Source organism: Microcaecilia unicolor, chromosome 4 (genome assembly GCF_901765095.1).
Source record: "Microcaecilia unicolor chromosome 4, aMicUni1.1, whole genome shotgun sequence".
NCBI lineage: Eukaryota > Metazoa > Chordata > Amphibia > Gymnophiona > Siphonopidae > Microcaecilia > Microcaecilia unicolor.
Window position 1 is genome coordinate 236091242 of NC_044034.1, and position 22414 is coordinate 236113655.

At 45.1% G+C, this 22414-nt stretch overlaps 1 protein-coding gene across 1 annotated transcript in view; it reads left to right on the forward strand.

The window, feature by feature from the left end:
* Positions 1-19207, forward strand: part of NALCN (sodium leak channel, non-selective) — a 690956-nt gene extending 671749 nt beyond the window's left edge. Inside the window, 2 exon segments of the mRNA XM_030201343.1 lie at positions 9094-9211; positions 19014-19207. Coding sequence (XP_030057203.1) covers positions 9094-9211; positions 19014-19207 — 312 coding nt within the window.
* Positions 19208-22414: the final 3207 nt, after the last annotated feature.

The following is a 22414-nucleotide window of genomic DNA, read 5'->3' on the forward strand; positions in this document are numbered from 1 at the left end:
CAGGCCTGTAGTCTTTGTGCTCTTTTGCAAAAGAGGACTCGGGTAGCGAGATTAGCCCAGTGGAACGTTCTGTTCTCCGGCGCTTCGATGGCATCAGCATCTAGAGATTCGTCGGGTGCATCGGCGTCAGCAGCACCGAAGTCTTCGGACATCGCATCGACGTCGACTGCATCGAGGCGTCTTCCTCCTGCATCGTCGATACCGAGGCTTCGGAAGAGTGCGTCGGCGTCACCGGGACCCCCTCTGGTGCTGATGTTGTCGGACGGTGGTGCTTCGTCTGGAGTGCAGGTGAGAGCTGTCCATTCCCCTGCTGGTGGGGGTGAGCCTTCGGGTAGGTCTCCTCCTGCCCTGAGGGCTCCTCCGGTACAGCCCCCCGGGATCGACCATTTTCGGCCCCCGGCCCCGAGGAAGCGACGTCTGGATTCAACGTCCTCCTCATCGGTATCGGGGAGCTCCGGTGACATGCTTCGCTCGAAGAAGTCGAAGAAGCATCGTCACCGGTCACCTTCCCGACTTGGTACCGGGAGTTCTGGGTCACCGAGGGAGTCGGCACCCAGCAGGCATCGGCACCGGGAGGACCGCTCACCCTCCATCCAGGAGGTGTCGGTGCGCTCTACCCCGGACAGCCCGGTACCGCCTCCATGCCCAGAACAGATTCTGACCTCAACGCTTCTCAGTCTTTCTCCGCAGCCGCTCTGCACGAGAGTCTCCGGGCCGTTCTTCCTGGCATTCTGGAAGACCTATTGCGCCCTTCTCCTCTGGTACCGGGGGTGCTTGCGCCACCGGTGCCGTCGAGTGAGGTGACAGCTGGCCCTTTGCCCGGGGTGAGGTCCCCGGTACCGGTGCTGCTTGCAGTACCGGTTTCGGCTGCCTCCCAGGTGGACTCCCCGACGAAGTCGGGGGAGGGAGCTTCGCCGCTGCCGGCCAGGGAGTCCACCTCTCGACGCTCCCACCGTGGGTTCCACGAGTCGAGACGGACACGGCTTCAGACACAGGTCCGTGAACTTGTGTCTAATACCGATAATGAGGCCTCATGGGAGGCAGAAGAGGACATCAGATATTTCTCTGACGAGGAGTCTGATGGCCTGACCCCACTCCCTCCCCTGAAAGACAGCTTTTTCCTCCCGAGAGTCTGTCTTTCTCAGCCTTTCTCCGGGAGATGTCTACGGCCATCCCCTTCCCGGTGGTTGTGGAGGATGAGCCAAGGGCTGAAATGTTTGAGCTCTTGGACTATCCTTCTCCACCTAAGGAAGCGTCCACAGTACCCATGCATCATGTCCTGAAAAAGACATTGCTGGTGAACTGGACCAAGCCACTAACTAATCCCCACATTCCCAAAAAGATAGAATCCCAATATCGGATCCATGGGGACCCAGAGCTGATGCGCACTCAGTTGCCTCACGACTCTGGTGTGGTGGATCTGGCCCTGAAGAAGGCTAAGAGTTCTAGGGAGCATGCTTCGGTGCCCCCGGGCAAAGACCCCAGAACCTTAGACTCCTTTGGGAGGAAGGCCTACCATTCTTCCATGCTCGTGGCCAAGATTCAATCTTACCAGCTGTACACGAGCATCCATATGCGGAATAATGTGCGGAAGCTGGCGGACTTGATGGACCAGCTCCCTTCTGAGCAAGCCAAGCCGTTTCAGGAGGTGGTCAGGCAGCTGAAGGCATGTAGAAAATTCCTGGCCAGAGGGGTATTTGATACCTTTGATGTTGCGTCCAGGGCCGCTGCTCAAGGTGTGGTGATGCGCAGACTCTCATGCTGCGTGCCTCCGACCTGGAGAATAGGATCCAGCAGCGGATTGCGGACTCCCCTTACCGTGCGGATAACATTTTTGGGGAAAAAGTCGAACAGGTGGTAGAACAGCTCCACCAGCGGGGGTAACGCTTTCGACAAATTCTCCCGCCAGCAGCCTTCAGCATCTACCTCATCAGGTAGGCGTTTTTATGGGGGAAGGAGGACTGTTTCCTACTCTTCTGGTAAGCATAGGTACAATCCTCCCTCTCGACAGCCTGCAGCCCAGGCTAAGCCCCAGCGCGCTCGCTCTCGTCAGCAGCGTGCGCCTCAGCAAGGCCCCTCAGCTCCCCAGCAAAAGCAGGGGGCGAGCTTTTGACTGGCTCCAGCAGAGCATAGCCGATATCAAAGTGTCCGTGCCAGATGATCTACCGGTCGGGGGGAGGTTGAAAGTTTTTCGCCAAAGGTGGCCTCTTATAACCTCCGACCAGTGGGTTCTCCAAATAGTCCGGCAAGGATACACCCTCAATTTGGCCTCCATGCCTCCAAATTGCCCACCGGGAGCTCAGTCTTTCAGCTTCCAGCACAAGCAGGTACTTGCAAAGGAACTCTCCGCCCTTCTCAGCGCCAATGCGGTCGAGCCCGTGCCATCCGGGCAAGAAGGGCTGGGATTCTATTCCAGGTACTTCTTTGTGGAAAAGAAAACAGGGGGGATGCATCCCATCCTAGACCTAAGCGCCCTGAACAAATATCTGGTCAAGGAAAAGTTCAGGATGCTTTCCCTGGGCACCCTTCTTCCCATGATTCAGGAAAAAGATTGGCTATGCTCTCTGGACTTAAAGGATGCTTACATGCATATTCCGATACTGACAGCTTACAGACAGTATCTCCGATTCCGTCTGGGAACGCGTCACTTCCAGTACTGTGTGCTACCCTTTGGGCTCGCCTCCGCGCCCAGGGTGTTCAGAAAGTGTCTGGCTGTGGTAGCAGCAGTGCTCCGCAGGCTTAGGGTGCACGTGTTCCCTTATCTCGACGATTGGCTGGTGAAGAACACATCCAAGGCAGGAGCTCTACAGTCCATGCAGATGACTATTCGACTCCTGGAGCTACTGGGGTTTGTGATAAATTATCCAAAGTCCCATCTTCTCCCAGTACAGAGACTCGAATTCATAGGAGCTCTGCTGGATTCTCAGACAGCTCGTGCCTATCTCCCAGAGACAAGGGCCAACAATCTGTTGTCCCTTGTCTCCCGGGTGCGAGCGTCCCAGCAGATCACAGCTCGGCAAATGTTGAGATTGCTCAGCCACATGGCCTCCACAGTACATGTGACTCCCATGGCTCGTCTTCGCATGCAATCTGCTCAATGGACCCTAGCTTCCCAGTGGTTTCAGGCTGCTGGGGATCTAGAGGACGTGATCCACCTGTCCACGAGTTTTCTCGAATCCCTACACTGGTGGACGATTTGGTCCAATTTGACTCTGGGACGCCCTTTCCAAATTCCTCAGCCGCAAAAAGTGCTGACTATGAATACGTCTCTCCTGGGGTGGGGAGCTCATGTCGATGGGCTTCACACCCAGGGAAGCTGGTCCCTCCAGGAACAAGGTCTACAGATCAATCTCCTGGAGTTACAAGTGGTCTGGAACGCTCTGAAGGCTTTCAGAGATCGGCTGTCCCACCAAATTATCCAAATTCAGACAGACAACCAGGTTGCCATGTATTACATCAACAAGCAGGGGGGCACCGGATCTCGCCCCCTGTGTCAGGAAGCCGTCAGCATGTGGCTGTGGGCTTGCCATTACGGCATGTTTCTCCAAGCCACATATCTGGCAGGCGTAAACAACAGTCTGGCCGACAGGTTGAGCAGGATTATGCAACCTCACGAGTGGTCGCTCAACTCCAGAGTAGTGCGCCGGATCTTCCAAGTGTGGGGCACCCCCTTGGTAGATCTCGAGCCAACCACAAAGTCCCTCAGTTCTGTTCCAGACTTCAGGCCCACGGCCGACTGGCATCGGATGCCTTCCTCCTGGATTGGGGGGAAGGCCTGCTGTATGCTTATCCTCCCATACTTCTGGTGGGGAAGACTTTGTTGAAACTAAAGCAAGACCGAGGCACCATGATTCTGATTGCTCCTTTTTGGCCGCGTCAGATCTGGTTCCCTCTTCTTCTGGAGTTGTCCTCCGAAGAACCGTGGAGATTGGAGTGTTTTCCGACCCTCATCACCCAGAACGAAGGGGCGCTTCTGCATCCCAGCCTCCAGTCTCTGGCTCTCACGGCCTGGATGTTGAGAGCGTAGATTTTGCCTCTTTAGGTCTGTCAGAGGGTGTCTCCCGTGTCTTGCTTGCTTCCAGGAAAGATTCCACTAAGAGGAGTTACTTCTTTTTATGGAGGAGGTTTGCCGTCTGGTGTGACAGCAAGGCCTTAGATCCTCACTCTTGTCCTACACAGACCCTGCTTGACTACCTTCTGCACTTGTCTGAGTCTGGTCTCAAGACCAACTCTGTAAGGGTTCACCTTAGCGCAATCAGTGCATACCATTACCGTGTGGAAGGTAAGCCGATCTCGGGACAGCCTTTAGTTGTTCGCTTTATGAGAGGTTTGCTTCTGTCAAAGCCCCCCATCAAACCTCCTATAGTGTCATGGGATCTCAATGTCGTTCTCACACAGCTGATGAAACCTCCTTTTGAGCCACTGAATTCATGCCATCTGAAGTACTTGACCTGGAAGGTCATTTTCTTGGTAGCAGTAACTTCAGCTCGTAGAGTCAGTGAGCTTCAAGCCCTAGTAGCTCATGCTCCTTATACCAAATTTCATCATAATAGAGTAGTCCTCCGCACTCACCCTAAGTTCTTGCCAAAGGTGGTGTCGGAGTTCCATCTGAACCAGTCAATTGTCTTGCCAACATTATTTCCCCGTCCTCATTGCTGCCCTGCTGAACGTCAGCTGCACACATTGGACTGCAAAAGAGCATTGGCCTTCTATCTGGAGCGGACACAGCCCAACAGACAGTCCGCCCAAATGTTTGTTTCTTTTGATCCCAACAGGAGGGGAGTGGCTGTGGGGAAATGCACCATATCCAATTGGCTAGCAGATTGCATTTCCTTCACTTACGCCCAGGCTGGGCTGGCTCTCGAGGGTCATGTCACGGCTCACAATGTTAGAGCCATGGCAGCGTCAGTGGCCCACTTGAAGTCAGCCACTATTGAAGAGATCTGCAAAGCTGCGACGTGGTCATCTGTCCACACATTCACATCTCATTACTGCCTGCAGCAGGATACCCGACGCGACAGTCGGTTCGGGCAGTCGGTGCTTCAGAATCTGTTTGGGGTTTGACTCCAACTCCTCCCCCCCTAGGCCCATTTTTTATTCTGTTCCAGGCTACACTCTCAGTTAGTTGAATACGATGTTAGGTCAATCTCAGTTATGTCCTCGCCGTTGCGAGGCCCAATTGACCATGTTTGTTGTTTTGAGTGAGCCTGGGGGCTAGGGATACCCCATCAGTGAGAACAAGCAGCCTGCTTGTCATCGGAGAAAGCGAATGCTACATACCTGTAGAAGGTATTCTCCGAGGACAGCAGGCTGATTGTTCTCACAAACCCGCCCGCCTCCCCTTTGGAGTTGTGTCTTCCCTTGTCTTTGTCTTGCTACATACGGGACTGACGAACACGAGCCGGTTCGGGTGGGAAGACGACCGCGCATGCGCGGTGCGCATCGGCGCGCGAGGGCTAGCAAACGTCTTTGCTAGTGAAGATTCCGATTGGAGGGGGTGCCGTGGACGTCACCCATCAATGAGAACAATCAGCCTGCTGTCCTCGGAGAATACCTTCTACAGGTATGTAGCATTCGCTTTATGGGCCAGAAAGGAAGTGTTTTTCTGAACAGTCCTTCTAAGTATATTTATAAGATATATTCTATAATGGCAGTATACATATTCCTCAGCACTTTAATCCAACTGCATTTCCACCTGCTCACTCAGCCTCCAACAAATTTGTCTTTTGTTCCTGGGGCTTGGTGGAGTGTTTGATCTTGAGGATGTGCATACCTCTGACTTTCAAATCCATATCCTCTGGGACAAAGTTTGACCGTCTAAGGAAGACTCCCTTACACAGGGCTGTAAGTGGTGCCATATACACATCTGCGTTGCCACTGAATATAACTTCACACTACATACACATATGTATCCCATGTGAAGCCACTCTTCTATTGTGTAGGTTTTTTTATAAAATTGCCCTGGCTCTTTAGTGTAGCACCACATATACACACATCTTCAGTGGCATTATGCAGATTTTCTGAAAGGCTTGGCGTTCTCCACTTTTATAAAACATTGACCTATTTTACACAGCTGGTACATGCCCATTTCTCCAATGTTAAACAAGAAAGAAATACGCACCCTTCTCCTCTTGATCCCAGGCAATAATAAAAAAATTTGTGGATGCCCCTTTCCCTACCCAGTGGCGTACCTAGCATACTTGACACCCGGGGCCGACCTCTTTTTAACACCCCCCCTCTCTCTGTGCCTTTCCATTCAGCTGTGCGTGTGCATCTGCCCTTTCTCTCCCTTCTATCCAGCATATAACCCCCCTCTCTGCCCCGTTCCATCCAGCATCTGCCCCCTCTCTGTCCCTTTCCATACAGCCGCATGTGCGTCTGCCCTTTCTCTCCCTCCATCCTGCATATGCCCCCTCTCTCTGTCCCTTTCCATCCAGCTGTGCATGTGCATGTGCATCTGCCCTTTCTCTCCAGCATATAACCCCTCTCTCTGCCCCGTTCCATCCAGCGTCTGCCCCATCCCTTTTTATCCTTGTCTGCCCCCTCTCTGCCCCTTTCCATACAGCCGCATGTGCGTCTGCCCTTTCTCTCCCTCCATCCTGCATATGCCCCCTCTCTCTGTCCCTTTCCATCCAGCTGTGCATGTGCATCTGCCCTTTCTCTCCAGCATATAACCCCTCTCTCTGCCCCGTTCCATCCAGCGTCTGCCCCATCCCTTTTTATCCTTGTCTGCCCCCTCTCTGCCCCTTTCCATACAGGCGCATGTGCGTCTGCCCTTTCTCTCCCTTCCATCCAGTGCATGCCCCCTCTTTCTGCCCCTTTCCATCCAGCTGTGAGTGTGAATCTGCCCTTTCTCTTCCATCCAGCGTATTCCCCCTCTCTCTGCCCCTTTCCATCCAGTGTCTGACCCTCTCCCTGCCCCTGTCCCTTTCCATCTAGAGTCTGCCCCCTCTCTGTCCCTTTCCATCTAGCCGCACGTGCATCTGCTGCCCTTTCTCTCTTTGCCTTCCATCCAGCCTATGCCCTCTCTCTCTTTCCCCTTTCCAACCAGCATCTGCCTCCTTTCTCTGCCCCTTTCCAACCATTTTATGCCCCCCCCCCCCCTTGCTGCAGCTTAATGCTCTTCCAAACTGAGCAGCAGCAGCAGAAAATGCAATAATATGTTTTTTAAAAAGTCAACGCAGGCACAAAAGAGAGGGAAAACAGTATACAAGTACAACAAGGTAAACAAAAAAAGAAGCAAACACTGGGCCTTCAGGATTGAGAAAAAACAGATATTAAAGGACTCCATTTTTTCTCAATCCTGAAGGCCCAGTGTTTGCTTCTTTTTTTGTTTACCTTTTAAAAAGTCAAGGCAGCACAATTTAAATAAATAAATATTAAGATCGCACTGCGGGGCCTAATTACCTGGCTCTGCTCCGGACCTGGGATGGAAGTGGGCCTCCAAGATTCTTCTGCTGAGTGCTGATACTACCAGTGTCCCTGGCGGGGATGGAGTGCAAGCGCAGCAGGAAGCGGAGGGCGCAGGCTCGCGACTGCACTGAAGATGGCGGGCAGCCGCGAGCCAGGAGGGAGAGAGGAGCCAGCCAGCCATCGGAAGAGACGTCAGTCCGCACTGGCGCATGGGGTACCGTGCCGCAGGGGAAGGAAGGCTGAGCAGCCGTCGATCGAGATGGGCGGGACTCTGTGGAAGAGAGAAGGAGGAGACGCACGCAGCGAGTGGCAGGCAGCAGAGAGATGTTAAGCGTGCGCCGGTGCGAAGGCAGGCCCAATTGACAATGGAACAGAGGTTAGACACCCCCCCATTGGGTTGCACCCGGGGCGGTCCGCCCCCACCGCCCCGCCCTCGGTACGCCACTGTCCCTACCTCAAGTCCTTTTCCAAGTTTCAGCATGCCAATCCCCCTTTTGATTAAATCTAAGAAAAGGGAGAGCCGATCCCTCTTTTAATAGCACCATCCTCCTCCTTCTCTAAAATATCCTCCACTACCTTGCTGATCCCTACCATCACCCTCTCAAAATCATCTGAAGGAAACTGACAGGAGAACTTGCTCCTGTTTTCTGTCTTGGCCTTCGCTTATAGGATATTGATCATCAGAAAAAAAAACCACCTCTTCTCAGAGAAACAATGAATGAATTAAAGTGTAATTAAATAAAATAGTTGAATTAAATCCATAACAATGAGGATACATGGCTATATTATAATTAATGTGTGTGAAAGGCAGTTCTATAAATTCGTGCCTATGGATAGGCACCAAATACCCACGTTTGTGACAGAATACTAGCACATATGCAAGTAAGAGGTGCCAATAATTGGCACTTACCCATGTACATGCTTGCTACGATTCTAAAAAAATCTGTGCATATTCTCTTTAACACATATGTGAAAGAGAACATTCATGTGGGCAGAGCATGGATAGGCAGCTCTACTGGATGTATGCATAACTTATAGAATACTGTAAATTAACCACAAATGGGGTGCCACATAGCTGCAAACACTTGTTGACATGGCATAAGTTGTCCCAGCTATATGTTTGTGCATAAGTGGCACCTTTTTTACTGTATTCTATAAAGTGAAAAGGGACTTGATATACCACCTTTCTGTGGTTTTTGCAACTACATTCAAAGTGGTTTAGGTGGTATATTCAAGTACTTATTTGTACCTGGGGCAATGAAAGGTTAAGTGACTTGCCCAGAGTCACAAAGAGCTGCGGTAGGAAAACCCAGTTCCCCAGGATCAAAGTCCGCGGCACTAACCACTAGGCTACTCCTCCACTTACCAGCATAGGTGCTCTTGTATAATACCACTTGGCACCATGATCTTTGGTTCTAATTTTGTGATGCTCTGTTGTGCGCCATTTACTGAATTGCCCCCATAGCTTATAACATCATATCAATATTTAAATCTAGAATTGATTAATTTGTACATTATAGTTAATTTGCTTTTAATTTTTTTATGCTAATAGTTTTCATTTCAAGAATACACATAAAGAATTGCAAGGAGCAGATGTAGTGAGTTTTATATTTAGAAGATACAATGAAAGACAAAAAAAACTGTTCATTAAATTTACTGATTGTTTTTTTGTTGATTCAGACAAGCAGCCAGCAGCAGCTGCTCAGCCCAACTCTTTCTGATAGAGGTGGATATCGTCAAGATTCTACAGAAGCTGGAAAACCCCAAAGGAAATTTGGACAGTGGCGTTTGCCGTCAGGTAGATGGACAACATGTTCATTATCCATGCATGTACTATACAGACCAGTACTCCTTTTTAAAGAAAGCTTGTCAGCTATGTGTAGGAGAATGCTAAAGATTTTGAGATTTAAAATTGTTGAAATGTGTGAACTCTTTTTCTTTCCTAGCATAGCCATTTCTTGGCAGCAAGAGGAAAGTTCCTTGTTCATGTAGAATATTTCAGGAACTCTTTAATTGCTTGAAAAGAAAAAGTACCAAAAGTGATCATACTGTGACTGTGAGAGTATAGTAGTAGCTATTATAGTGTACAGTTTAAAAATAAGGACACATAGCATCAAATAAATTGTTAAACATTCTCTTTAGCTCTGAGTGCAGAAGCTCCAGTAGCTATAGATTCAGTTTAAAAAATTTATAAACCTTCTTGAATGCTGGATTGTTAGTCGTTCCTTCCATTTCTTTAATTCAGGGAGATAGTCTGCACCAGAGAATGGAGTTACTGGGCCTCTGTTGTGGAATTCACTACCATCTGAATTAAGAAAGGCTCCATCATTATTAATTTTTCACAAAAGTCATATGACCTATTTATACAAACAGGCCTTTGAAGAAAATGGCTAATTTGTGAATCATACAGTTTTATTACAGTCTTAAATTAAGTTTTATGTTTGTTATATATTTAGATTATTAGTTCTTATGTTTGATTTTATTATGAATGTATTTTTGTACACCACTTAGAATTTCAGATTATGCAGTATGAGGGTCTTTTACAAAGGCGCGCTAGCGTTTGTAGCGTGTGCTACTAATTAGCATGTGCTAAATTCTAGAGACATCCATAGGACTATATGGGCATTTCTGATGTTTAGCACATGCTTATTTTTAGTGCATGCTACAAATGCTAGCGTGCGTTTGTAAAAGTATCCCTATATAAATATGGTAAATAAATAAATAAAGCAGTATGCAGTTCTCCTTGTCTACTATAGAGAATGGGGCTATTCTCATCAATACTATGAGGCTGATACTCAAAGCGATTTAAGTGGGCAGGAGCCTCTCCTGCTCGCTTAAGTAGCTTCCTGCCACCTAACTAGGAATATTCAGTGGCACTTAACCAGACAGTGCCACTGAATATCCCCTGAGACCGCCCAAACAAAAAACGGACAGGTCAGGAGCAGCACTGGGGGTTGCACTGGGGAGGAGCCCCAGGTTATGCAGGTGCTGGCAATATTCTGTGCCAGCACCTGCATAGCTAAGTGGCTTCATTTAGGACAGCTGGCCGCTTAGCTTTGTGCGTGCCGCCTCTAAATATCTTACCAGTATTTGCATAACTTTAAAAAGATATTTTTTGATTTTCTTTTAATTTTGTTTTTGTTTAATAAACCTCTGAGCCCCTTCAAGCCCCCCCCCCCCCCCCATGCTCGTCACGGACGCCCTTCTTTTTTCCATTATCAGCCGAGGACGGCCATCTCTTAACCACGCCCCCGTCCCGCCTTCGGTACACTGCCAACAGGCCCCCTTGAACTTTGTGCGTGCTGCCTCTAAATATCTTACCAGTATTTGCATAACTTCAAAAAGATATTTTTTGATTTTCTTTTAATTTTGTTTTTGTTTAATAAACCCCTGAGCCCCTTCAAGCCCCCCCCCCCCCCCCCCACCATGCTCATCATGGACGCCCTTCTTTTTTCCATTATCAGCCGAGGACGGCCATCTCTTAACCACGCCCCCGCCCGCCTTCGGTACACTGCCAACAGGCCCCCTTGAACTTTGGCCGTCCCCACGACAGAAAACAGTTGGGGCCGGCCAAAATCGGCTTTCCATTATGCCGATTTGGCCTGCCCTGAGAGAAGGACGCCCATCTCCCGATTTGTGTTGGAAGATGGATGCCCATCTCTTTTGAAAATAAGCTCGTTTAATTACCCCAATATTGGCTGGATAAATGTTTCATCAGGGAGTGCTAGGGAGGTAAAATTCCTAGATGTAATAAATGACTACTTCTTGGAGCAACTGGTCCAGGAACTGACAAGAGGAGGAGCTGTATTAGATCTAGTCCTTAGTGGAATGCAAGGCATAGTACGAGAGGTAATGGTGTTGTGTCCACTGAGAAACAGTGATCATAATATGATCAAATTTGAACTAATATCTGGAGTGAAGTCACACAGGAAACCTACTGGAGCAGCATTAGGTTTTAAAAGGGTGACTATGATAAAATGAGGAAAATGGTTTAAAAGAAACTAAAAGGATCAGCTGCAAAAGTTAGGACTTTAAATCAGGCATGGATGTTGTTTAAAAATACCATCTTGGAAGCCCAAACAAGGATATTAGAGCCAAAAGAACATTCTTCAAAGAGTGGAAAAAGGACCTGAATGAAGAAAGTGTACTATGCCATATTTTGTATTGTTATTTGGATATTTTTACTGCTGTATTTCTTATGTTTGACTTACTCTTGCTGTACACCACCTTGAGTGAATTTCTTCAAAAAGGCAGTAAATAAATTCTAATAAATAAATAAAATAAGAAGCAACACAAGCACAGATTAGTATCAAAGTTTCTTTAGGCTTTGAATTTAGATTTTTGGGACTGCTGTAATGATGTAATTTTTGTCTTCAGATTTCTGTTTGTAAATTGTGATCCCTTGTTCTGTAGTTGATGAGGGTCTGTCTGTGTTTTGGATATGACTGAGATGCAGTATTCTGTTTGAATGTAGTTTCTATATATAGAGATCTGTAGCTGTCCCACGTGTTCTGTTTTACTAGTAGTAGATATATTGGTGTTTTAGGACTCAATGTAATATGTGTTGTGCTGGGCATGTCCCACATTATGCCATTTTAAGCTGCTTTAGGTGCACGTTAGCAACAAGGGTCATAGGCCTACCTCCCAAACTCCCATTCAACAGATCACTGATTCTATATCTGTTGAACTATTTCTAATTCACTTTAAACAAATACTATTTGGAATGATCTGTATATTTTGCTTTCTAGATGCTGCTTAGGCACTAGGTCAGTGGTTCTCAACCTTTTTTCAGTTGGGACACACATATATGCTCACATATATGACACACCACATACATGACCCTCACAGACGTTGGGTCTGACACAGTATAGCAGCTCTTATGAGTTAAATGTAAACATGTTCTGCATTCAGAAAAATCCAACCTCCCCTCAACAACAGATGCAGATCAGAACTAGGAAATTTCTCCATAGAAGTCATCGTACAAAAAAAATATTCTGATTTTCATGTCATCAGAGAAATAGCAACATAAATCTTTCCACTTCCAGGCATATTGTGAAATAATACAAAACCTGAAAAATAGTAACTCAGCATACATGTAGCAAACATATTACACAACAGTAGCACTAATCCTACAATTCAAGCAGTAAGAACCCTACCTATAAATAGGCAGCACAATGAATTAATTGATTGATTGATTGATTTGTGACATATCCCACATTATCCTAAACAAGTTTGAGTTCAATGTGGCTTACAGTATACATAAGAATAATGCAAAAGAAAGTAATTTTTTGTAAGAATCCAATTTTATAATACAGTATCATAAACGTACTAGGATAGCTAGAGATGTTTAACATTTAGAAAATCTATTATGAATGAGAAATTGTACATAAAGCAAAGAGAAGGTTAATGGTAAATAGAGTACTAACCAATTCAGGTAATTAGTTGTTTGAGATATGGTTGTTCTTTGTGATGGTTTGTTTGAATAGGAACAATTTGCAGATTTTGCGGAATCTGTATTTTCCTGTATATTTCTTATTTTGGTGGTAAGGAGTTCCACCATTTGGTTCCTAGGTAAGTGAAGTCTGCAGAGTGAACAGTTTCGTAGATCACTTTTTTGCAATTGGGAGGTGTAGTCTGAGATAGTTTCTTGCCTCATATTTAGCATTTCTTTGAGGTAAGTATATTAATGGTACCTATAGTCTGGAGCTCTGCCATTTAGGATTTGAAAGATAAAGGTACATAATTTGAAGGTGATTCTCGCTTTGATGGGAAGCCACTGTAATTTGATTAATAAAGAGGAGGCACTTTCAAAATGAGAGATTTTGTATATGAACCTGGCTGCAGTATTTTGAGCTATTTGGAGTTTTTCCAACAGGTACTCCTTACAGCCAGCATATATGGTATTACAGTAATTGAATTGGGATAATGTTAATGATTGTACCAATAGTCTGAATGTTTCTGATAGGAAATAGAGGCTGATCCTCCAAAGAGACCTGAAAGATTTTGTGATTAATGAGGAAACTTGAGTATCAAATGTTATATGTTTGTATATAATTATACCTAGAATTTTCAGATGTCAGTGGGGAATGAAGTGTTGTCAATTGTGAAACTGTTATAGTCATGTTGGTCAAATACGTTGGTAATAACCATGAATTTAATTTTTTCTTTATTTAGCTTTAGTTTAGATTCTGAGGCCCAGGTTTCTATCAAATTTAAGCCAAGTTGTGCCTTTTGTAAGATGTCTTGAATGTTCTTTTTGAAGGTTATGTATATGGTAACATCGTCAGCATATATGAATATTTTGAATCCTACTTTTCTAGTCTGTTACCTATTGGTGACGTCATTACATTAAACAGTATGGGCAATAGTGGAGAGCCCTGAGGGATGCCACAGTCCGGTGACCAAAGAGAGGATAAGATTCCTTTCATTTTCACTTTGTAAGATCTTGATTTCAGGAATCCGTAAAACCATTTGTGGAGTATACCACATATGCCAAAGTTGTCTAGTATGTTTAGTAGGATATTATGATCTACTGTATCGAATGTGCTAGACATATCAAACTGCATTATTAAGATCTTAGACCCTATGCTAATTTATTTTCTGAGATTTGATACTAGGGTTGTAAGGACAGTCTCAATACTATAGCATGGCCTGAAACCTGATTGTGATTTGTGTAGTAGGAAGAAATGTGAAAGGTAGTCCATAGGTTGTGCTGCTAGTTTTCCTTCCATCGCCTTTATCATCAAAGGAATGGAGGCTACTAGTCTGTAGTTTGTTATATCAGTTATGGTGGTTGAATTGTTTTTTGATATTGGTATTAGGATAATAGAACCTTTATTATCAGGGAAAGTGCCATGGAATAGTAGGAAGGCGATATGCTGCTGAAGCAGTTTATTGAATATATTAGGAGCTTCCTTCATAAGGTAACGAGGACAAGGGTCTAGTATGCATTGTGAGGTTGAGTATTTTAGGAAGTAATGTTTTACTGTGTGATGGGTTGGTAGTTGGGTTCTAAAACAGCAATATATCTACTACTAGTAAAACAGAACATATGGGACAGCTACAGATCTCTACATAGAAACTACATTCAAACAGAATACCGCACCTCAGTCATATACAAAACATAGACAGACCTTCATCAAATACAGAACAAGAGATCACAATTTACAAATAGAAATATGAAGACAAATATTGAACTGGGAACTGCCTCTGTCCATTCAAACTTCACCCTTTTTCTCACTTCCAGTTCTCTGTCTCCTTTTTACTTTTTCATCTGTCAACTTTCCATCTCCTTCTCGCACTCCCTAGCTCTCCTATGTCCCATCTCAATCCTTCCCCAGCCTCATATTCCCTTCCATTTGTAATCTACTCTGCATTACCACATTTCTGCCCTCTGTGTTCACTATCCTCCTCTCACTCATCAGCTTGACAACCTACCCCCATGGTTCCCCATTTCCTGGTATCTCCCTTCCCTTTCCCTTCCTGCACACTTATAGGCCAGCACCTCCTCCCTATTTCTCCTCCCCCACCTTTGTAGTCTTGTTTTACTTGATCTCTCAGCAGCTTTTGATTTGGTTAACCTTTAGCAACTGTACATCACTTGTTTGGCATAGGTGGTATAGTAAGTTTTAATAAACTATAAACTGATATCTCCCTATACCTTTCCCTCCAGCATGTCTCCCTCTCTCTTCTTTCCCTCCCTTCCGTGGTCCAGCATCTCTTCCTCTCTACTCTCAGCCCCAGGCTCCAGCATCTCTCCCTCCTCTCTTCTGTCCCCAATCCAAACTCTGTGCCTCTTTTTCCCTCACTCCGCCCCTCCAATACATCTCTCCCTCCCCCCTGCTCTAATGTTTGTCCCCTCCCCCTCTCCTTTGAACCCCAAATGCAACATCTCTCTCTCTCTCTCTCTCTCTGTCTCTCTCTCTCTGCCTCCCCAATCCAACTTCTCTATCTCTGCTCTTAGGTCCATCATCTCTCTCTCTCTCTCTCTCTCTCTCTCTCTCTCTCTCTCTCTGTCTTTCTCTCTCCCTCTGCCCCTGGGTCCACTATGTCTCCCACTCTTTCTTTCCCCCCACATCCAACATCTCTCCCCCTCTCTTCCATCCCACCCACTGCCCTGAGTTCATTAATTCTCCATTTCTCCTCCCTCCCTTCTCTGCACCTATGGGGCTAACATCTCTTACTCTTTTCCTCCATTCCTCCCCAGTTCCAACACCTCTTCCTTTCTCCCTCCCTCTCTTCCCAGGTCCAACATCTTTTCCTCTCTCCTTTCTTCCGTCCTCCCTCTGCCCCCAGTCTAGCGGCTTTTTTTCTCTCCCTCCCCCAAGTTCAACATTTCTTCCCCTCTCCCTCCCTCCTTCCCTCCCTCCAGATTCAACATCTCTACCCCTCTCCCCCCCCCCCCCCCCATGATTCAACATATCTTCCTCTCTCCCTTCCGCTCCCCTTCCCCAGGTCCAACATCTCTTTCTTTCTCTTCGTCCACTCTAAGTCCAAGATCTCTCCCCCTCTGCCCCCTCCACCTTTGGGTCCAACATTTCTTCCTCTCTCCCTCCCACTGATACCTCCAGGTCCAACATCTCTTCATCTCTTCATCATTCCACCCCTGGGTCCAACAACTCTGCCTCTCGGCTTTCCATCTTCCCCTTCCCCCCAGGCCAATCTCTCTCCCTTCCTCCTCCCTCCACCCATGTCCAGCATCTCTGCCCCTCTTCCTCCCTCTCCCATTTGAACATTTTTTCATCTCTTCCCTTCCTGGATCCAACATCTCTTCTCTCTCCCTCTCTTTCTACCTCCCAGGGTCCAAAATCTCTTCCTCTCTCCCTTCAGCCCTCCAGGTCCAACATCCCTTCTCTCTCTCTCTCTCTCTCTCTCTCTCTCTCTCTCTCTCTCTCTCTCGCTCTCTCTCTCTCTCTCACCCTCCTTCTTCCCTCTGACCTTGGCTTCAACATCTCTTCCTACCTCTATCCTTCTCTTCCCAGTCCAGCATATCTTCCTTTCTACCCCCTCCCCCTCAGGACCAAAATCTCTCTCTCTCTCTCTCTCTCTCTCTCTCTCTCTCTCTCTCTCTCTCTCTCTCTCTCTCACTCACTCCACCCTTGGGTCCAATACCTCTTCCTTTCTCCTTCCCCTCTTCCTTTCTCCCATGTCCAACATCTCTTCCTCTCCCCTTCCCTCCATACCCCCCTATGGTCTGAGATATCTTCCTCTCTCTTTCCCTCTTCCACCTCCAGGTCCTACATCTTTTTCTGTCTCCCTTCCTCCCCCCAGGTTCAACATCTCTTCTTCTCCCACTCCCCCCTCCACCCCAGGTCAAACATCTCTTCCTCTCTCCTTCTCCCCTCTGCCCCCAGGTCCAGCATCTCATTCATTCTTCCCCTACCCTCAAGGTGCAACATCTCTCCCTCCCTCCTTCCTCTGCCCTTGGGTCCAACTTCTCTTTCTCTCTTTCTCCCCACCTCCAACCCCAGGTCCAACATCTCTTCTTCTCTCCTACCCTCCCTCTCTCCGCCCATGGATCCAACTTCTCTTTCTTTTTCCCTTCTCCTTCCCGTCCAATACCTCTCTCACCCCTCCCCAAGTCCACCCTCTCTCCCTCTCTCTCAATCTCTTTCTCTCCCTCCCTCCCTCCCTCCCTCCCCCACCCCTAGGTTCATCTGTTCCTCTCTCTCGCCTTCTCCCACCAGGCCCAACATATCTCCATCTCTAGTCTTTGTACATTTTGAAAGAGTAAAGAATTGATTCACATTTACCCATTCTACCTCACTCAGGATTTTGTAGATCTCAATCCTCCCTCAGCTGTCTCTTCTTCAAGCCAAAGCATCCTAACCTCTTAAGCCTTTCCTCACGTGAGAGGCATTCCATTCTCTTAATCATTTTGTTGCCCTCCTTTGAATCTTTTCTAATTTGGTTATCTTTTTTCAGTTGTGATGAACAGAATTATACACAAAACTCAAGATGTTGCTCATCATGAAGTGGTACAGAGGCATTATGATATTCTTTGCTTTGTTTTCTATTCTTTCCTAATAATTCCTAATATTCTGTTTGCTTTTATGGCTTCTGCCACACACTGAGCACAAGATTTCAGGGGTTTTTTCTGTGATGACACCTAGATATTTTTCTTGGTTGTTGATTCCTAATGTGGAATCAAGCATCATGTAGCTATGATTTGGATTATTCTTCCCCATGTGCATCACTTTCCACTTGTCCACATTAAATTTCTTCTGCCATTTTGAGACCAGTCCTCCACCAATTTCATATAGTCCGCATGCAATTTAACAACTTTGAATAGTTTTGTGTCATCTGCAAACCTTACTGGTCATTCCTATTTCCAGATCATTTTTAAATATGTAAAAAAGCACTCATTCCAGTACAGATCCTTATGGCACTCTACTATTCACCTTCACCCAATTGAGAGAATTGGCCATTTAACCATATTCTCTGTTTTCTAGTTTTCAACCAGTTGACAATCCACAACAAAACATTGCCTCCTACCTCATAGCTTTTTAATGTTCTCAAGAGCCTCTCATGAGGGACTAGTCAAAAATTTCTAAAAATCTAGATAAGCTACATCAACCATCTCACCTTTAACCATATGTTTATTCATGCCTTCAAAAAAATGCAACAAATTATTGAGGCAAGATTTATCTTGGTTGAATCCATGTTGACTCTGTCCCAATTAATCAATGTTTGTCTATGTGTTCAGATGAGCAGTTGCCATTTATAAGGTCCAACTTAACCAGTTAACTTTAACCATATAATACTGAATATGAGTTCTAACCTATGAAGCTTTAGCTAGGCCCTTCCTTGCTTCTAACATTATCTAACCAGATAAGTTTTGGAGAGACATCAAATTGCTGTTACTCCTTTTTTGTTGGCATTGCCGCACCAGGGACCACTAGCATAGTGTAATAAAAGAGGCCCTATATGTTCCATTTTGCTTATACCCTATGCTATCTATTAAAATGTTTTATTGCTTATTGTGTTGACATTGTAATATAGTATACTATGCAGTACCTTGTATTATTTGAATATTTTTACTGCTGTGATTGTCAGTTGCCTATGTTTGACTTATTCTTGCTATACACCGCCTTGAGTGAATTTCTTCAAAAGGGCACTAAATAAATCATAATAAACGTCTAAAAATAAATTGGGCTGCAAGTTAATCACAGTTAACTCTGTGATTAATGCATTCATTTTTAATCATAATTTAAAATATTAATCACAGTGCAGCATCTCCTGTCTCCTCCAAACATCTCTTCTGTTTCATCTATTCCCAACCCTTGTCCTAGGTGTGATCCAGCATCTTTCACCCCACCTGTGACTCATCACCCCCACCCCCATTCAGGTCCATCTTAAAGCTGGTCTTCTGTTGATCCCCTGCAGCCCTAAAAATTAACTAATTGTTTGGCCACATGTCAACTGATCAGCAGCCTGTGATATTCAGCTTTGAAGGTTTGTCCTGTTAACTCAAAAAGTTAATTGAATAAATCTCCCCAACCCTGTCTGCAACATGGGCATTGGCACATACTTTATTCAGAAAATAAATCTGTTCAGTAGGCATAATAATTTATACAATATTGTTCTATTTCATTTTCTAGCACCAAAACCACTCAGCCATTCTGTGTCTTCTGTCAACTTGCGGTTTGGAGGTCGAACAACTATGAAGTCTGTTGTATGCAAAATTAACCCTATGTTAGATGTGGCTTCCTCTGGGTCTGAAGTGAAAAAATGGTGGACAAGGCAACTAACTGTAGAGAGTGATGAAAGTGGTGACGATCTTCTTGACATGTAAGGAAAAGAAAGAAGCCAAGTCAAGCTACTGTATGTTGTAATTAAAAAAAAGTATAGTATTTTTATATTGCTTTTCCTGGACATTACATATAATGTATGTTATAGTTTGTTCTATCTTGAGTGGAAGAGTGGCCTAATGGTTAGTGCAGCAGGCTTTGATCCTGACAGCCTGGGTTAATTCCCACTGCAGCTCCTTGTGACCTGGGGTAAGCCACTTAGGAGCCCTTTTACAAAGGTGCGTTAGGTGCTATATGCATGCAGTACATGCCAAAACGAGAGTACTGCCAGGCTACTGCGCCCATAACGCCTGGATGATTTATTTATTTATTTCCTCCCACGCACGCCATTTCCAGTGGTAATCGGCACTTGGTGCGTGCTGACTGGTCACCGTGCATGTAGCGCGTGAGCCCTTACTGCTAGATCAATGGGTGGTGTTAAGGGATCAGGCCGGTTTTGGGCATGCACCGGTTTCAGTTATACCGCAGGCTCTTTTCCCGTCCCATCAAAAAAAAGCCCTTTTTTTTCCAGACGCAGTAAAAACAGGCTCGGTGCAAGCCCAATACATGAGTATACACTACTGCAGGCCACTTTTCACCGTGGCTTAGTAAAAGAACCCTTAAACATCTATTGCACCAGGTACAAAAGAGTGTGAGCCCTCTAGGGACAGAGAAAGTACCTGCATATAATGTGTACAGTGCTGTGTAGCACTATAGAAATTATTAGTAGAAGTAAATTATGGAAGGGATAATTTGTAATAAACTGTATGGTTGCAAAATATATAGATCTCATAGACAATTTTCAAACATAGCTAGTAGTTTCTCTTTGAAAATTTCTTGCAAGGCACATGGCAGAGCTTCCCTAAACTGATCCTGTGACCCCGCAGACAGTTGAGATTTTTAGGCAATGTCTAATATATGCCGAATAACCTCATGCATATTCATTGTGGGTGGTGTGAAAACCCAACTGGCTAGGGGTTTCCCAAGAAAAGTTTGGGAAACCCTGTTATATGGAAACAAGTGTTCATATATTTTGCATCTCCTGTTTCTGTAAATGACATAGGGGCCCTTTTATTAAGCTGCAGAAGGGCTACTGTAGCAATGGAATGCAGCAAATTGGCCCTATTACAGAAGTCCGGCAGTAGTGCCAGTATGTGTCACACACCATTTTTGAGCACTGGGGGCTTACCCGGCAGTAATCGGGCAGTGCTGCATGCTGCCCTATTACCGCTGGGCTAGCGCAGGAGCCCTTACCGCCTCCTAAATAGGAGGCAGCAAGGGCTTCCCCAGGAAATAGCTGAGCGGCAAGTGCTTAACTTACCACATGGCCATTTCCGTATTTTAAAAAACAGCCCATTACCACTGCGGTAAAAGGGGGCCTCTGCGCACACCAAACCCATACTCCAATGCCACCGCAGGGGTCCTTTTACCGCAGCTAGGTAAAAGAACTCCATAATGAGGCAAAATGCCATGTGTAAATTTAAAAATCCAAATGTACATACATTGTTCACGCCAACCTAAACATTTGTGAAAAATACCTTTTTTAACCTGGCTAAAAATTATGCACATTTTGAAAACCCACACATTCTTCAGTTGCTCAGATGGGTCAGACTTTCAAAATAGCAATAGGGGAACAACAGAAAAATATCAAAAACAGGAAAAAGTTTGTTGTATCATAAATGAGCCAAGAATGAAACAGTTTTAATCTATAATAAAACTATTTTTGAAAAGCAAAAAAACAGGAAGAGAACTCATCTGAATCCCATGCTAATAGTGTTACACACTGAAGCTCAAAGGGATCAAATGCAGTCATAAGAGTTCAAGCTTCCTTAACCATAGAACTTTTCAAAATAATTCGCCAAATTCATTAAGGGGGTCTTTTATTAAAGCTTAGCTTGAGTTATCTGCATCAGGGCCCTTAAGTAAAAGACCCCCTAAGTTCTTATTTCAAATCTGTTCAAAATAAAAGAAACAAACAGCAAACACATCAGATGTGGGAAAAAAAGACCCAGAAAGGTTTTATATAACTTAGCCAAAAAAACTTCACATCAACAATACTTTCAAACATTTATTTATTTATTAATTATGACATTTCTACTCTGCATTTTCCCAAGAAAGCTCAGGTTTAATGCGGCTTACATAACAAATTAACAAGAAGCATTACAAAACAATTAATATTAATACAAGAATACAACTATTTAAAAAGATTTCTTATCATATTAGCTGAACACAGATCAAAAGACATGAGTTTTAAGTAAACTTCTAAATTAAATATAATCGACTGAGTGGCATACTTTAATGACTCATTTACAAGTATAGAATCAGTCAGCTACCATCAGAGTTATTTAAATGTATACAAAAATACACAGATCTCAAAACTCCATAATCAAAATATTTCACTTAGTCTTGTGGTGTATTCTTACATTCTATTTATCTCAAAGCACTCAGGATATTTAAATATGAGTACTGCTCCTTTCTGAGCATTTCAGTATTAGTACTGCTTCCTGACAAGGGCATCTCATTTTGCCAATGGCTGCATCAGAGGAGAATACCATTATTTGCATACATATCTTTGAAAATGTTCCTCAAGATACATTAGGTAACATAGGGCTAAATGTATTAAAAGGTGCTAACGTGAGTTCATGCATGCTGTTTACCACTTATCCCATTTAATGCAACAGAACCTACTTGCTAATAGCACACACTGATGTAGCCCATAAAGCTGACAACTTTGACATAAAGATGACTTCCATCATTAGGTGCAAGGCAGTCATTGAAATCTGATGGCATACAGAAGGTTATCATGCTCTCTCCTCTCATCTCCCTGAGTACCATTGTATTTCATTCCTTGTGCCCTGGATGGTGCTTCAGTCTGGTAAATCCTCCCTTAGCAATGACAGTGCCTTCTGTTCCTGATGTACAGTTCGCTGATCCTGAGCAGTTCAAACAACTGATCACTGAATCAAATGGGCTGTAGTCACCGGGCTTCCTCTCCCCTTGTGACAGCCCCGGTAGTCATTAAAGCTTGAACATACATACAGTTTTCAAAAAGAAACAAGGCCGGTAGTTTTCCCTTGAAAATGTCTTGCAAGGTATATAGCAGAGCTTCCCTGGGATCCCACAGCCATATGCAAACTGACCCCATTCATATTCCTTGTGGGTAGCCTGAAAATCCATCTGGCTGTGAAGTTTTCAGGATAGGTTTGAGAAGC